Below are 18327 nucleotides of genomic sequence, written 5' to 3' on the forward strand. Positions count from 1 at the left end.
GTAACTCTATATTACATAGTACGCAATGCAGCGTCAATGCAGTTGCAATTTACTTGCATTGGCGCCTTAAATTCCGTATCCGCGATCTTAAACCCACACTGTACAAGTCGTGCGGTCAGTTCCCCGAGATAATCGACCCGTGTCGCATGTTTTCACCGCGCGTTTAAGTTTGAATTTCGAAAAATGAATTCCACCGCAATGCACGTGATTGGCTCGATGATGTTGACAGGTGTGTTTGAAATAGGAAATTGTTCTTGTTTTTGAATTTTTGCTCGTATTTCGAAAACATTATGTTCTTTGTGTAGTTACATTATGTATTTTACAGTCTTTTTTTTAGAATCGAGTAGGGAATAACGGGAAATGGAACGGTGTGCAGTTGTTATCCAACAAAGAGGTACATAACAAGATGTTTTGCACCTTTTTTTGGTGGAATTGTTTGCGATTGCGACCACAGTAATATGAATTACTTAGAAATACTTTTGTAATGGTTTTAAATTGAATCGATTAATGGGATATTAACTAGGTATGGGATAGTGAAGGATTGCATTAAATTTTTGCGTTTATTTAAACGTTTATTCTCTCTGTTATTTCGTTTAAAAGCTTTTGCGATAATCACTTTAAATATATTCATAAAATCACGCATTTTTTTCCGGAGGGGTAAGTAGGCACTATCCTTGCTTATTTCTTTCGCTTCATCCACATTCATAACATTTAGTATAACTTAAACTTTTTTTTTATTTGATTCGATACTAGTAAAAGCGTTAGCAGTAATTGGCATTATTTGCTGTTTATATTAATTTACTTATGAAGTCATAATACCACTGTGACAACATATAATATTTGCTGTCATATCTTGGGTAAACTGTAGCCAAGACAATAATTTGAGCCGACCTTGAACTGTGTCAAGGTTTAGGAGAAATTCTTCTATTATTATGAAACCAGACGTAAATGGTTTGATTTATATTATTATATTCAACGGCCTCTGTAGTTTTTTAATGCCCAGCCATTAAGATTCTATGCCGAATCCACTTTAAAAAACCAGGTATTGGTCCTGACCTCCAGCGCCATTCTAGGCACTCTCCCGATTTTATGCCTCACACTGAAAGGCACACAGCTCTCGTAGTATTTGATAGTGAAGTCAGGGTGAGGGGAGTGGTGAGTTAGTATCTCATAACACAATGCTCGAACTTACTTCGAGTCTAACTCAATCTGTGCAATTTGTCCAGTATATATTTATTATTATTTTTAATTATTATATGGGTATGGCCTAGAATATGAATATGGCCTATAATGTCCGGGGTATGACTTTGACCATGGATTCTTAGATTGGGTGGGACAGTTTTTTACACGAAGCGGCTCCCATGTGACCTTAGTAAACTTTGTAGGGGTACCTGACCTGTAATGGATCCATAATGGTTACACATGTCCACTGCAGGATGTTTTCTCTTACCGTAAGAGCATCGGTTAGTATTCAAACTAATGTACACAACTTCGAACATAGTCGTCGGTACACGGCCGAGGTGGGATTTGAATCTGTTCCTTTATGCGCATCACGCATTTTTACCTTTACCTTACCAATATAAATTGGAGTAGGTACTACATAATTTGATTGATTTTAATATGGATGAATTTGTCTTTTCTTTTGTATTACGGGCCTATCAGTAGCTTGAAATAAATGGATTTTAATTTATTTTAATTCGACCACCGATGCTCTTACCTGAAAATACATACTTACATACATACAGTCACGTCTATATCCCTTACGGGGTAGACAGAGCCAACAGTCCCGAAAAGACTGAATGGTGACCTAAAAATACCTACTGTTTAATAGTTAATTTAGAAAAACCAATCTCATTACAGAAAATGAAAAGTACTGAGGAGAGAGAACGTCATAAAAACTTTATACCTTGTTATGCAACTAACAATAGCCAATTTATGGTTTTAGTAGTGTTATCTACATATCGTACACCCATAATATGTTTTTTGTTTTGCCTGATAGAAAAATAAAAAAATCTTGTCCTGTTTTCTTACAATTAAAAAAAAACCAGTGAAAACACACTTAGTCGCCTTTTACGACATACATGAGAAAGATGTTGAGTGATTCTATTCTAAAGTGTCAGGTACCACACGGACTTATAAGTTGTCTATTTAATATTATCATGCCATACAGCTCAACGTGGCCTTCGAGACTGTTGTCTCTGCCTGCCCCATAAGAGGTTAAGAAACTTCATACATATCTATATTGTTTGTTTGTTTGTTCGAACGCGCTAATCTCAGTAACTACTGGAAACTCGAATTGAAAAAAAATATTTTTGCATTGATTGATGCATGAATAGACCATTTAGCGAGGAAAGCTTCAAGCTAATCAACATCACGCTGCAACTATTAGGAGCGAAGAAAAAATGGAAAATGTAAAAAAAATACGAGGAAAATTATTCATCTTCAATGATGTCCAAAATAACTTTTCCACGCGGACGAAGTCGCGGGCCCAGCTAGTATATAAACAAAGTAATAAAAAGACCTCGTATGTGTATGTAAATAAATAACCCATGGAGTGTCCCATTCCCTGACTCAGGAACTAACCTCTATGAAGTTAGTTCCTGAGTTAGGAATTTGCATCGGTCAGGGGATAAGCAATGTACGGTAAAACACCCAATCAACGAACTCTAGTATTTTTACAATATTTGTTTAATTTTTATTATTTTATCATATTTTGAAGTTTTCAGTAAAATTTTAGGGTATTTTGCATGATATATTAAAGTAGAAATGAATGTGATATAAAAATTTACAAGATATACCAATATAGAAATATGGTATTTTTGGCCTAATATTCGACTGCAGAAATCCAATTACCGACAACCGGTTTTCGACATGTTCCAATAATCGAGATCTAGTCTAAATCGACATGTTCTATTTATGGACACCCAATATTTAACGGTCCATTAATCGTGCACCCAGCCTAAAATTTTCAAATGGTAGCTTTAAACCGAAAAAAGTTATGAGCAATAAACCTTACTCACCTCCTTAGTGATTTCACTAATAAAACTGGCTTTCCGTTAAAAACTTCTGCCGGTCGATATTTAAAGCTCCACCATTTTTTATCAAAATAACCGAATGTAGAAAGTGACACTTGCAATGAGAGCTGGATGAACCTTGTGTATAACCTATGCTTCATTTACGTTCAAATACACAACATTAGTATATCCTTTTTTTATTTTACTTTTTACGTGTCGATCATTGGTGGTCTGTCGGACATTGGGTACTTTACGCTATTTGAGAACAATGCTAAAAATATTCATATCTCCCTTTTGTAGGCATGTTCGCCGGTCAATCCCAATGGCTGGACGGCATAGCCAAAAGTCTGGGCTACGAGAGCGAACACCACTACGCCGTGATCATCGACGCTGGCTCCTCGGGATCCAGGGTCCTGGCGTATAAGTTTAGGGTACCGTTTACAGGTAAGTACATACATACATACATATAGTCACGTCTATATCCCTTACGGGGTAGACAGAGAAAAAAGTAATGAAAAGACTAAAAGGCCACGTAAATCCTTAAAATTTTTACGCTTAGTTTAGTTTGAACGCGCTAATCTCAGGAACTACTGGTTCTATTGAAAAATTATTTTTGCGTTGAATAGACCATTTATCGAGGAAGGCTTATAACATCACGCTGCAACTTTAAGGAGCACAGAAAAAATGAAATATGTGAAAAAAAACGGGGAATATTATTCATCCTTGAGAGCTTCAATGATGCCCAAAATAACTATTCCACGCGGAATAAGTCGCGGGCACAGCTAGTTAAATATGAACTGCTTATCATACATGGTATATGGCCCACAGAGCATAGAATACCAAAGTGACTTTTGATATAAGTCTTTAAGATAGAATATACATATAAGATAGAAGAAACAATTTACAGATTTTAACAATATATTTTTTTTATATTTCAGTATTCGGCCAAGGTAACTTGGATCTAGTAGAAGAATATTTTGAGCAATCCAAGCCGGGCCTGTCTTCTTTTGCGGACAATCCAGAACAGGTATTGTTATAATTTCAATGTATGTATATATATATATATATATATATAAATATAAAGACTGACACTTAAATAAAGACAATAGTATTGTTGATTGTCCTGATATTCTTGCAAAAATAGGCTTTAAAGTCCCACCTAGAACTATGCGTAGTAATCCATTGTTTAATACCCCCTTCGTCAACACTAATTATAGACAAAATTCTTATTTATGGAGAACCGCTCATCTGTACAATCGAATTTCAGTAGACGCTGATATTGATATCTTTGATTTTAGCATTCCTAAATTGAGGCGGACTCTTATACAATTCTTCTTTCCAAGCGATGTGGTTGATGGCTGACCGGAGATGATATCACAATAATTTATATATATTTAACTGTCGATAGAATTAAGTTCTTTTAAATTTAGTAACTAGACGTTAACTCATAGATTGTTATTGTTGATTGTTTAGAGATTGATGTTCCTTTTTTTTATTGTATTAGTGTTTTGTATCTGTGAGGACCTATAATTGACCATTTGTTTTACATATGTGACGCTATTTTTTGTAAACGGTTGTTGGTCTTCCAAATAAATAAATAAATAAATAAAATAAATAAATAAATAAGACTGAAAGAAATTCCAATTGAGATAAGTCAGCCATTGTACATGTTCTCCTAAATCCAATGACTGTTTTGTTATTCGGTATATTTCTTATTTATTGAAAGGAGAGTGAACGCGGGGAACATGGTGAATGGAGCTTTGCATGCCTTTATGAGCAGTCAGAAACTATCCAAAAAGGCTCGACTGGCTGTGCACAGGGGCGTGTTGGTCCCGACATTAATGTATGGGAGTGAAAGTTGGGTATGGCAAAAGAAGCATGAAAGCAGAATAAATGCAGTGGAAATGAGAGCGTTAAGGAGTATGATGGGTGTGAAATTGAGTGACAGGATAAGGAACAGCGTGATAAGGGAATGTTGTGGTGTGAAAGAAGATGTAGTTACAGGAATAGAAAAGGGTATGTTAAGATGGTTCGGTCATGTGGAGAGGATGAATGAAAGCAGGTTGACTAAGCAGATATACAAGGAGAGTGTGGAGGGAAAGGTCGGAGTGGGAAGACCTAGACGAACGTATCTTGATCAAATTAAGGACGTCCTGGTAAAGGGTCAGGTCAAAAGTACCCGAAACCGCCGAGCTTGTATGAAGAGAGTTATGAATGTGGACGAAGCGAAAGAAGTATGCAGAGATCGTGGCAAGTGGAAAGAGGTAGTCTCTGCCTACCCCTCCGGGAAAGAGGCGTGATTTTATGTATGTATGTATGTATGTATATTTCTTTTTATGTGCAATAAACAGTTTACAAAAAGTATGCAGAGATCGTGGCAAGTGGAAAGAGGTAGTCTCTGCCTACCCCTCCGGGAAAGAGGCGTGATTTTATGTATGTATGTATGTATGTATATTTCTTTTTATGTGCAATAAACAGTTTACAAACAAATATGTATAATAAACAAACAAGCAATAAATACAAATTTAGATATACATATAAATATATAGGTATATATGTGCAGTGCAAGTAAGTTGCCATGCTTGTCTGGCTGGCTGTAGCGAAGAAAACCATAGTGTGTGCCAAGCTGCCACTGTTTGAATTTCAATCCTATTATTAAACCATACAGTTGAACGCTTACAGTGCATTCGAGACTTGTAGCTGTGTCTACCCTGTAAGGGGAAAAAGACGTGATTGTATGTATGTATAACAAATAGAAATCTGTAAAGATGTAAAAAAATATATATAAAGATGTAAGCAAGAAAATGTACCTACTTACGCCTGCATGAAACAGGCGCATGTGTGTAGATTATGAAGAGGTATGATTCAGTTGCTTGTTGATTTACGTAAATGACGTGTCAGAATTAAAGGAAATTGTATGTAAGTAATTTCATAAATATTTGTATGCATGAATTGTGGTTACTATCCATGTTATCATGATCAAAATAATCTTGGACGCAAAAAGAGACAAAGTATTGCGTAAACATATATAGTATATCTACATACATATGATCACGTCTATATCCCTTGTGTGGTAGACAGAGCCAGCAGTCTACAAAACTGATAGGCCACGTTCAGCTGTTTGGCTTATTGTTATAATTGAAATTCTAAAAGTGACATGCTGCTAGCCCATCGCCTAAAAGAAGAATCCCAAGTTGGCGCAGAGCAAAAAGATTAAGTCTCTACTACCGCGATTAAAAGTTAGCGGTTAGTCGCTAATATTAACACTCTTGTTAACGCGATATGTATGTTCATAATGCGTAATTTATTATTGTGATGTTTGTTAAGTCTTCTTTCCTGTTTACAATATATGTTGTCTTGGTATATTAGAATGTTTATAAAGTGCCTGTATAAACGTATGCCGTTATTATGAGTAATTAATCCAAATAAAAGTTTTTAAACCATTAAAAATCAAGTAGATAATTATTTCTAAGATTTTTGTACACAAAAGAATATACAGGAGCATTGAACACAGAAATTGTAGTACAAAGGTGCTATTTATTTGAATAAAATTGTCTTCAAGTAGACGTGACACGTGACGTGAAATATCAGGATATTTATAGTTATAATTATAATTTATATTCTGTTAACATGTTCAACTAATTAATAATTTTAATGATCAATTGATTCTAATTATTTTTCTCATGAGGTTGACTGTCGATTCATGTTTTTACTGCATAAAGTTCACCTTTTTTCGTTTTAAGGCCAGCTAGTTTTAATTTAAATAAATAAATATATACGGGACAAATTACACTGATTGAGTTAGCCTCGAAGTAAGTTCGAAACTTTTGTTACGAGATACTAACTCAACGAATTATATTTTATAACAAATACTTATATAGATAAACATCCAACACCCAGGCCAATCAGAAAAAGTTCTTTTCTCATCATGCCCTGGCCCGGATTCGAACCCGGGACCTCCGGTGTCACAGACAAGCGTACTACCGCTGCACCACAAAGGCCGTCATCATTCATCATCATCATTTAAAAAAGTTTAACAATAAATTCTCTTACAGGGTGCCGACACGATAGTACAACTAATTAAAAAGGCTGAGTTTCTCATACCCGCGGAGAAGCGTAAGGTGACTCCGCTAATAGTCCGCGCTACAGCCGGACTTAGGTTACTGCCAGAGGATAAAGCCCAAGGTCTTCTTGACCAAGTATACAAGGCTATATCCAAGTAAGTCTAAACATCTGTACACTACAAAGTTTTTAATTTTACATTCATACATAAAATCACGCCTCTTTCCCAGAGGGGTAGGCAGAGACTACCTTATATTTAATTTTATATAAGCAAAGTTCAACCTGGACAGGGTTGCAGCATATTCACTACCGCCGACTTCAACTTTGAAGCCGCGGTTCCCCAGGCATTCAGTCTAGCCAAATAAGTCTAGTCATTCAGTATAGCGTTTTGTGGCGTTCAAGAACGAAACATTGTTCCTGCTTTATCTTCAATTGTGATTAAAATGTACTTATACATAAGACAACACTGAGTTTCTCATACTGCCTCAAGGTATTTCTCATACCAGATTTAAAAAGGCTGAGTTTCTCATGTTAAGCAAACTTTAAGTAATCCCCGATTGAATCTAAGTGATTTTTTATTCAAAGAAGTTGTCCAATTTTGATTGAAAATTTACTATGCATGAAAAAAATCTGAGTTCCTCATATCAGCAGAGAAGGGTGAGAGCATGTTTGCAAGAGCCCCCTTATCGCAGTACATGGAGACTATAAATTATGACCTGCAGGTTTATTCGCTTATGAGTAATCTTCGATTGTATCTAAGTGACTTTTTATTTAAAGAAGTTGTCCAATTTTGAGTGAAAATTTACTACACATACATGAAAAAAGTCTGAGTTTCTCATATCAGCGGAGGCGTGTAAGAGCATGTTTGGAAGAGCTCTCGACCTCTTATCGCAGTACATGGAAACTATAAATAATGACCTGCAGGTTTGTCTTATCTTTTCTCACTCTATCTTAACTCAACATGTGTGTGTGTGTGTTTGTTCCGTATATATATATATATATATATATATATATAAATATAAATACTTATTTCCTCTGTTTAAGGCTTGGTTTTGACGTGGCAAGCAACGGCGTCGCCATTATGGAAGGCTCAGACGAGGGCATCTTCATTTGGTACACACTTAATTTGTTGCACAGTAAGTATATGTTACACTAGCTGTGCCCGCGACTACGTCCGCGTGGAATAGTTATTTTGGGCATCATTGAAGCCCTCAAGGATGAATAATTTCGCTCCTAATAGTTGCAGCGTGATGTTATATAGCCTAATGCCTTCCCCGATATATGGTCTATTCAACGCAAAAATAATTTTTCACCAGTAGTTCCTGAGATTAGCACACTAATTTACGTTTAAACATTTGTTTGTTTAAACGAAAACAACAAACTCTTCAGTTTTATTTCGTATAGATAGTTCGAAGTGCGCATACTTCTTTTTCTTCTTCTTTCCACTGGTGTAAATTCCATTTATCTGTGAGCGAGAGGAAAGGAGCCCGGGGTGCGTTTATCCATGATCCTGGATTGGGTGATTCGGATTTTTACACGGAGCTAGTCTGACCTCCGCTACCTTTGCGGATAACCATATTGGTTAAATTGGTGAGGAAATTTTAATCTTCTTACCCTTACATACACATATATATATAGTCACGTCTATATCCTTTGCGGGGTAGACAGAGCCAACAGTCTTGTAAAGACTGATAGGCCATGTTCAGCTTTTTGGCTTGATGATAGAATTGAGATTCAAATTCAAATAAGGGACGTGATTATATGTATGTATGTGACACTTCTATCTTTTTTCCAGACCTGATGGGCGGTCAAACTATGGCCGCGTTGGATCTCGGCGGTGGATCGACACAGATAACTTACCAACTGGACGAGAGCGATAAAGATTCGTATCCGGCCGGCGATCAGTACATCGTGCCTGCCGGGGACAATATAACGCTATATACACACAGGTAACAAATAACTATTAAGTTTATATTTTGGCCATTTGCATATGGTCTTATAATTTTTCAGTGACTTATGCATATTATATTAGAAGAACTATATGTTTTTGTAACGAATAAACTCAAAATCAACAATTGTAATATGACTCATTCTTGCATAATAAATCATTCATTCATCGAACGATGAATGAATGATTTATTAATTAGCACTACTATTTTCAAGATATTAAGCACAAGATACAATGATTTCTTAAATAATTTAGTCCGATTTTGTTTTATACATGTGTACATTAAACATAAATATAAATACCTAATGTTGCCACATTGTTTAATTTTCGTTCTTTTAACATTTTTAAATAAATAAATGCCGTGTGGTTCCCAGCACCAAAAAAGAATAGGACTACTCGCATCTCTTTCCCAAGGGTGTCGTAAAAGGCAACTAAGGGATTGGCTTACAATATTAGAATTCTTTTTTAGGGCGATGGGCTAGCAACCAACCAGTCTTTTCAAGACTGTTAGCTCTGTCTACCCCACAAGTGATGTAGACGTGACCATACATACATATAATCACGTCTATATCCCTTGCGGGGTAGACAGAGCCTGACCATAGACAGAGACGTGACCATGTGTATGTATAAATAAATATGTAAATGTTAACATTATTGTCTGTATGTTTACACCCACAGTTACCTGAAACTCGGCCTCCTGGCGGCTCGCTACGGCATCTTTCAGCTGGAGGCGGGCGACAACAGCAACACGACGGAGTTCGTGTCCGTCTGTCTCGAGCCCATACTGACCAAGGAGCCGTGGACGTACGCCAACAAACAGTATTATGTCAGGTGAGCATGATTATCTTGATAAGAAATATTTTAGTGTTCTAACCCTCGAAGGACTTGTATCCACGGCTGTTAAAAAAAATAATAATTAAAAACGCTTGACGATGACTAAACATGTCTTAATTAAATAAAAAGCTAAAAATATAAACGCTCGACGATGACTAAACAAATCACAATTAAATGAAAAGTTTATAAGGAATGTAACAAATAAAACCTACTCAACACCTTAGGAACCGTAGTTCCTATGACGTTACATAGATAGATAGATAAAACTGTTTATTGCACCATAAGAGTAAAACATACAAAATAGCACAAAACGGACAGAGACGGTACAAAGGCAGGACTTGTCGCTTATTCAAACTATTCTAGTCAACCTTCATCTTATTTACATCCAGCCTGACAAAAAAATTTTTTTTTGGTTGAGACAAAAGATAATACTGGCCAAAAATACACTTAAAAAGACATTTTATAACTCGACAAAAATTTTGCCGTTTTTATTCGATTTTCAAATAGCGAACAGAAGAAAATTATTTGTTGTTTTATTGGTCTACTGGCCGCTCGATACGGTATCTTACTACTATAGGCGATAACAGTAACATGACAGACGTCGTGTCTGTCTGTCTGGAGTCCATAAAAATAAAGACTAAATACGCCACAATTAAACGAAAATCTGATTAGTTTGTATCTCTCCAAGCATTTCATCCAGCCTGACAAAATATGAATATCTGATATCTGATTTAAATATAAATTTCACATGCCGTGTGGTTCCCGGCACCAATACAAAAAAGAATAGGACCACTCCATCTCTTTCCCATGGATGTCGTCAAAGGCGACTAAGGGATAGGCTTACAAATTTGGGATTTTTATTTTTAGGTGATGGGCTAGCAACCTGTCACTATTTCAATCTCAATTCTATCATTAAGCCAAAAAGCTGAACGTGGCCATTCAGTCTTTTCAAGACTGTTGGCTCTGTCTACCCCGCAAGGGCCATAGACGTGACGATATGTATGTATGTTTCACATTTGCAGTGGAGCCCGCCGCAGTGAAGGTATGAAGCGAGAGGCGGCCATGGCACGTTGTTACGAAGTGGTGAAGCGTTACGTCAAGAGAACTTTGGATTGGGAACCTAAACAGGCGCCTAAGGGTGCTGTGGCAGCTATGTCCTACTTCTACGATGTGGCTGCCGATGCCGGATTGATTGGTGAGTCATTCAGTCATTCAGTCATTCATTCATATAGTCAACTCTTTATCTCTTTTAGGCGTGACGGAGCTAGCGGACTTGAAAGACTGATAGGCTATGTTCAGCTGTTGTTCAAGTTTGTGAGTATGTTTGTATGGATGTTTGTTAATTTTTCTCGGAAATGTTGCTGAACTAATTACGATGAAATTTCGTATGTAGGTGGCTGAAGACCCTAACACAGGCTACTTTTTATCCTGGAGTTCTGGAGCAGGATTGATTGTTACGTTAGGGATTCCACGAGGACGTAGTTGTTCAATTCAACTGCATAAATTTAACTGTTAAGTGTAAAGAAAAATATCGGTTCATATTCCAGAAAGTACGAAAAAAATAAAAGTATCATAATCCACGATCCTAAAAACGAGCCGGCGGAAAAGCGACGCGTAAGATTTAGAGGTCAATGGCACAATTCATTCAGCTGAGCGATGTCGACAACTCTGTACTTTACTTGATCTTGATACTAGAAAAATACTTTATTTTTCAGACATTTATTTACATGTTTAGTTTTAATTTCTTTTTGTAGTATTGGTCTGTATTAAAGCGTGTGACGTAGTTTTTGAGGGTTTTTTAAATGTGAAAATGATGACGCTTAATTTAAATAAAAATAGGCTCAAACGGCTCAGAAGCATGGGTATAGTCTATGTTTAAAAGGATGCAGTTGTTTTAAATGTCACCTTGTATACATTAGCATCAGTATATCATACTTGTTACTTATAAATAGTAAACCAACGCGAGAGTTTAAAATCGGAAGCTCTCGTATCAACGAAGAGCTTATTTGAACAGTTTGACTCTGACATTCTTTCTACATTTCTTGACCGTTTCTTTATTTTCATCTCCAGACGTAATGAAAGGCGGCACGGTTTCGGTGAGCAAGTACCGGGCGGCCGCGCTGCGCGCGTGCTCCGACTCCAACGTGGAGCAGCCGTGGGCCTGCGCCGACCTCGTGTACGTGCTTACGCTGCTGCGGGACCTCTACCGGATCCAGGACGACGAGCCGGTCTCGGTGAGTTGTTATAGTCGGATCGTGCTCCGACTCCAACGTGGAGCAGCCGTGGGCCTGCGCCGACCTCGTGTACGTGCTTACGCTGCTGCGGGACCTCTACCGGATCCAGGACGACGAGCCGGTCTCGGTGAGTTGTTATAGTCGGATCGTGCTCCGACTCCAACGTGGAGCAGCCGTGGGCCTGCGCCGACCTCGTGTACGTGCTTACGCTGCTGCGGGACCTCTACCGGATCCAGGACGACGAGCCGGTCTCGGTGAGTTGTTATAGTCGGATCGTGCTCCGACTCCAACGTGGAGCAGCCGTGGGCCTGCGCCGACCTCGTGTACGTGCTTACGCTGCTGCGGGACCTCTACCGGATCCAGGACGACGAGCCGGTCTCGGTGAGTTGTTATAGTCGGATCGTGCTCCGACTCCAACGTGGAGCAGCCGTGGGCCTGCGCCGACCTCGTGTACGTGCTCACGCTGCTGCGGGACCTCTACCGGATCCAGGACGACGAGCCGGTAGAGGTGAGTTGTTATAGTCGGATCGTGCTCCGACTCCAACGTGGAGCAGCCGTGGGCGTGTCTCGATCAGTTTGAGCGCCATCTATTGTTCCTTCGCGGTACCATTTAGTATGGCTAAGTGGATTTATAAAGCATGCTCGGACTGCAACGTGGACCTCGTGTACGTGCTCACCCTGCTGCGGGACCTCTACAGGCTCAAGGATGATGAGCCGGTAGAGGTGAGTTGCAAAAGTAGCCGTTACATAGCGAACAGTTTGAGCGCCATCTATCGTCGTTACGCGGTACCATTTAGTATAGTTAGGCGGCTCTCTAAAGCATGCTCAGACTGCAACGGTTGCGAGTAGTTTGAGCGCCATCTATTGTCGTTACGCGATACCATTTAGTATGGTTAGGTGGCTCTCTGTGCAGTGGGTTATCACTGCTTAGGCGCACTTGTCACTAGTAAGTCGCCTTTATTAATTCTGATCTCTTATGAATTACTAAGAATCTAAAATTTGTACGAAGTTAATCGATACTATGAATAAGTCTAATTAAAACGTCGTGAAGAAACTTGCACATTTTGGCAACTGTATTTGTAACCACGATTGGAACAACCTGCACAGGTTGCGGAGGTCAGATGGGAGTCGCTTCTTGTAATATACTGACTCACCCAATCCAGGATCCGGTCAAAGGCGTACCCCGGGCTCCTCTCCAGAGAGGCGGGGATGCAACCGGGACCGGGATGGATAAAGTCAGAAGGATGAAGAGTCAATATAGCAAACTTTTCTTTTTTTTTCAGCTGTTCAAAAAAGTGAAAGGCCATGAGGTGTCATGGGCTCTAGGTCTTGCCTACACGACGGTTATGAATCGCCTAGCGGCCGCCGCCGCCGCCGCAGCCGCGTAACAGTGAACCTTATGTCGTTGTAAATAAGGTATATTTTTTAACATAGACTCTCTTCTGAGAACAATGGTCAGTCTGGTGGTAAAAAAGGTTGGATGTATTGCATTTATTTAATTTCAAAAATTCAAGAAATATCTTCCTGGAAAGCTATGAATTTATTATTGAAAAAAAAAAATGTTGACATAAAAATAATGATGTGTAACCATGGTTGATTCCAGTACGGGCTAGGTTCCCCTGCAAAGGATTCGGAGGTCAGACGGGAGTCGCTTCGTGTAAAAACTTGACTCACCCAATACAGGATTGAGGTCACAAGACTCCGGTCACCTCACCTGAATATAAATAAATAACATAATCTAAAGGAATTCTTTAATTAATTAATTGACGGCATCGTTGACTCATCCAATGTTTTCAGAAGATGATATTTGTCAATCCAACTATTACCTCTACGGTTCTTTGTGATATACAAGTGTTATGTGATTTTTAGTATGTTTTGATTTGACAACAATGAAGGATACTGTAACGCGACATTGTAAATTTTCATCTATTTCGGAATAATATAAGCAATTAAATATTGTATTTGTTACATCGACGTTACTTTCTATAGATTCATAATGCTGCTGAAAAAGTGTCCGAAAGAAATTCATTCGAATATGGATCTAAATGTATTAGAATAAGGTACACAATTCTAAATATTATTGCAATACAATATGATACATTTTTGAATGGCAAATATTAATTAAATTACAAACTACATATTATAAAGTCCCCCTATTTTCTTTGTCTGTATAATATCCATCCTTATCTCGGAAAGTTGTGGACGAATTTTGTTCTTTTTGAAAAGAGGTTTTTCTGAGGAAGGTATATTTATGTCTAGAAATGTCATTGGTTTTTGAATTTTGTGCAAGTATATAAAAATAAATACAATATCAATTTATATATATTGACTGAGTATAATATATTATATTATATATTATCTCCAACTGAGTAAACTTTACTCAGTTGGACTGTTGATCTCTTACTTCGACGACAGTCGACTAAACGTATATGCTTTTAGTCGACTGTCGTCAAAAGGTCATTAATTAAATCACTTTCTTGTCTTATATTATTCCGACTTATATTTAGAATTATCTTATTTGAATAATTTTTTTGGGACGTTTTAATGTGGTCACTGAGTGGTCACATGATAGTCACACGATGATTCCTATAAACTCGGTTGTAAATCTGTACAACTACTTAAAGCCAATATATAATTATAATTTAAATATTTATTCTTGACTTTATTCTTTTGGTCTTATTCACGAATGTTGACGGGATATGCGTTTTGTTTTCTCTCCCTGTCTATATGTTCGGCTAACCCTAGTGGTAGAATGAGAGGGAAGCTTCTTCCATAATTTATATGGACCAAGAAAGTGTAACTGTATTTAATTTAATAACAAAATATATTATAATTTGTATTAATAACGCACTTTTGTTTATATTATGCACAATGTTTTTAATAATTATGAAGTTTAGTGGATGTTAGCCCGTGGGATACTAATATATTTCATAGTGACGTGCAAAATTAATATTTCACAGATTCACGATTAATTTCTTGAAGTATGTGATATAATTGTTTATTTGTGGCATACATACTCTTCCCTGGAGGAGTAGGCAGAGACTACATCATTCCACTTACCCACGATCCTTGCATACGTCTTTCGCTTCATCCACATTCATAACTCTCTTCATTCAAGCACGTTTAGGGCCCTCTTGATCCTGAACTTTGTTTGTTTGTAAGATATACATACATTTAATCTCGTCTTTATCTCTTACGGGGTAGGCAGAGCATACAGGCAATGACTAAAGGCCACATACAATTTCAAGTTTAGCCTATCACTTGATGGACATATACAATATGCATGGGGACAGAATTAGCACATTGCACATCAGCATGGAAACTTGCACTAAATGCATATGCGTGGATGTCGTAGAAGTCAACTAAGTGAATATGAGCATATTCACTTAGACGACTTTTACGACATTCACATTTTGCAAGATTTAATGTAAAAAAATTGAGTAATTGCCGTTTTTGTAGTGCCAAAGAGTGAATACGCTGGAAATCGTTTCCATGGACTTTTTTGGCAAATTACGATTGTTGTGATTAGAAGAATATGTGAATTTAATTTTTTTTAGCTCCAATTTATGCCGAGTGCAATATTATTTTATTTTCTTTTAATTTAATTTCAATAGTGCTGATATTGTTTATTGTTTTAGTTAATTCTATTTTTGTATCCTTAAATTAATTTATATATTTAAATTTTACAAAATGGTAACCCATTGAACAGATTCTAGTTTTAACAATTAGTAATTACATATACATACCTCATCAACTTCCAATATTATATTTCATGTAAGAAGTGGGATGCATGTAAATCGCTTCCAAATATATGTTTATCGTAAATTAATTTCATTACAGGATTAGCTCTATCGTGAGTTTTGTTTGTTGCCAGTAAATTGGATTTTTTCAAAATTGCGGTGAGATTGATAAGTAGTTAAATCTGCACATTCAGACAACTGGATGTGTAACCATGATCGATCCAATACAGGTTAGGTTTACCTGCGAAAGTTGCGGACGTCTAATGGGAGTCACGTTTGTGTAAAAACCTGACTCACCCAATCCAGGATTCATGGTCAAAGACATACCCCGGACTACGCAACCGGGACTAAAGCTAGAGAAGAAGTCACGATGGTTTACTAATAGCTATACTTAACCAAATCATGGTAACCTTAAATTTCATTCATAAAATAGTCGGTTACTTTTTTTTGTACCTACATCAAACGATTTAACTCATATGAAACTGAAACGAAATTTTTGATGATTTTGTAATAAAACCGTTATGTTATACGTATAACTTATATTTTTTTCAACAATTTGAGTTTTGAATTTCAAAGTCTTACTGAATATTAAATGTTAGAATTCCCTTACAATTTTTACCAAAAATGCAATAGTATCTTCAAATTTTGAATATTATATGGATCAATTTCTTTATAACATGTAACGAGTAAAATTTTTAAGAGCGCAAAATATATATATGTATAAATTTACAGAACGTATAAATTCCTTTTGTACTTTTACAATATTTTTAATAATGGTTGTATGGATGGTACTCATATAGTGTATTTACCTCTAAAGAGTTTGTTAGTCTAATTTGAGAAATATATTTTTAATAAAATAAATATATAGAATATATAAACGGTATAACAAATAATTTCTTCTTATTATATAAATGAAAATAATTCTAATTGATTTTAAACTTTCGCGTTGCATTAATCTATTTAATTATAAATAATACATATATTGAACTTGCATGTAACGTACCTTTATTTTAACTCGGACGTTTTGAATCATGTTACAATATAATCCGTGGCTACCTAGCGCCTCGAAAATATTTGAAACGACTGAGATAAAATAAAGGCACGATACGTGCGCGTTTAATACCTGTATTATTTATAAATATAAAAGTAATTTTGTTTATATTATGCCTAATTGTATTTTGAAATGAGTAGTAAAGGTAACTTTTTTGTTGTATCTATGTCATTTGTTATTTTTATTACGTAGGCAAAGACTACATCTTTCCACTTGTCATGATCATAACTCTCTTCATGCAAGCAATTCGTCGATTTCGGGTACTCTCGACCTGACCTTTTGCGAGAACATTCCCAATTTGATCAAGACGCGTTCTTTTTATTTGTTATTTGTGTTTCTTTATCAATGGAGTGAGAAAGAATATGTCAAGAGTATATGTATATTTTTCAAAATAGGCGCGCCGAACTCTTACTATAAAAAAGCTATCCAATATTTTTATGATCTATGTCTTTCCCATTTTTGACGCAATATATAAAGTTTTCTATAGCTTTCTGCACTTGGTATATATGTACCTAGCGATGTGATTGGTGTTAATGTGTAAATTGTACAAATTTAATAAATGTTGGATTTAAATTAGTGGTTTTATTGTGCTCTTGAAGTTTGTTTTTTTTTCGTTGGCTGCCTTTATGTTGTTGATGAAAGTTTTGCCGTGAGGTTCCCGGCACCAATACAAAAAAGAATAGGACCACTCCATCTCTTGCCCATGGATGTCGTAAAAGGCGACTAAGGGATAGGTTTACAAACTTGAGATTTTTTTTAGGCGATGGGTTAGCAACCTGTCACTTTTTGAATCTCTATTCTATCATTAAGCCAAATAGCTGAATGTGGCCATTCAGTCTTTTCAAGACTGTTGACTTTGCTACCCCGCAAGGGATATAGACGTGACCATGGTCGAAATAGTATTATAAAAAATCTGATTTTGTATAATTGGTTACTTGGTTCAGGAGATAACGCGTGAAAAGAAAACAAAAATTACTTTTATTATATTAGTCGGGATATGACTGATTGAAAGAAATAAAACACTTGGTAAATTTAATGTTTATTAAGAACCATTTAGTAGGTACAATAAAAATGTTAATCTAACACACTTCATACTTCACACTTGAGTCGTTCAGTCTCGTCTAAAATGATTAGCTACAGAGTCATACATCTTGCGTTTCCAAATAGTGCACAAATTACTCAATTCTCTATTTCTTTCTATTCCATTCTAGGATATTCTTACATTTAACTCGTAATAGGTAATGAGTCTCTGCCTACCCCTCCGGGAAAGAGGCGTGATTTTATGTATGTATGTAAAAAATATAAAAAACATACAAACGTACATATCGTCGTTCAAAGGACCTCCTTTTTAGAAGTCTGAAAATTAGTGGGTTACCGAAATGTAAGATTATATTTAATAAGTATCCAAAGGCGTTAATCTTTCGTAACTATCGCTGTTTTGTAA

The 18327-nt window shown here is 36.6% G+C and overlaps 1 protein-coding gene across 4 annotated transcripts in view; it reads left to right on the forward strand.

Moving 5' to 3' along the window:
• Nucleotides 1-17456, forward strand: part of LOC106133248 (nucleoside diphosphate phosphatase ENTPD5) — a 27914-nt gene extending 10458 nt beyond the window's left edge. For 3 of the 4 annotated variants that reach the window (XM_060950777.1, XM_060950780.1, XM_060950776.1), the window contains exons 3-11: nt 3315-3458; nt 3953-4041; nt 7070-7233; nt 8121-8212; nt 8872-9025; nt 9703-9855; nt 10881-11053; nt 11929-12473; nt 13376-17456. In XM_060950777.1, the coding sequence (XP_060806760.1) occupies nt 3315-3458; nt 3953-4041; nt 7070-7233; nt 8121-8212; nt 8872-9025; nt 9703-9855; nt 10881-11053; nt 11929-12233 (1274 nt within the window). In that variant the 3' untranslated portion in view covers nt 12234-12473; nt 13376-17456. Of the gene's footprint in view, nt 1-83; nt 230-3314; nt 3459-3952; nt 4042-7069; nt 7234-8120; nt 8213-8871; nt 9026-9702; nt 9856-10880; nt 11054-11928; nt 12474-13375 lie in introns of those variants that run through there. The other variant, XM_060950779.1, reaches the window with a different exon arrangement.
• The last annotated feature ends 871 nt before the right edge of the window (nt 17457-18327 follow it).

The sequence above is a fragment of the Amyelois transitella genome, chromosome 22 (genome assembly GCF_032362555.1).
Source record: "Amyelois transitella isolate CPQ chromosome 22, ilAmyTran1.1, whole genome shotgun sequence".
In the NCBI taxonomy this organism is placed as follows: domain Eukaryota; kingdom Metazoa; phylum Arthropoda; class Insecta; order Lepidoptera; family Pyralidae; genus Amyelois; species Amyelois transitella.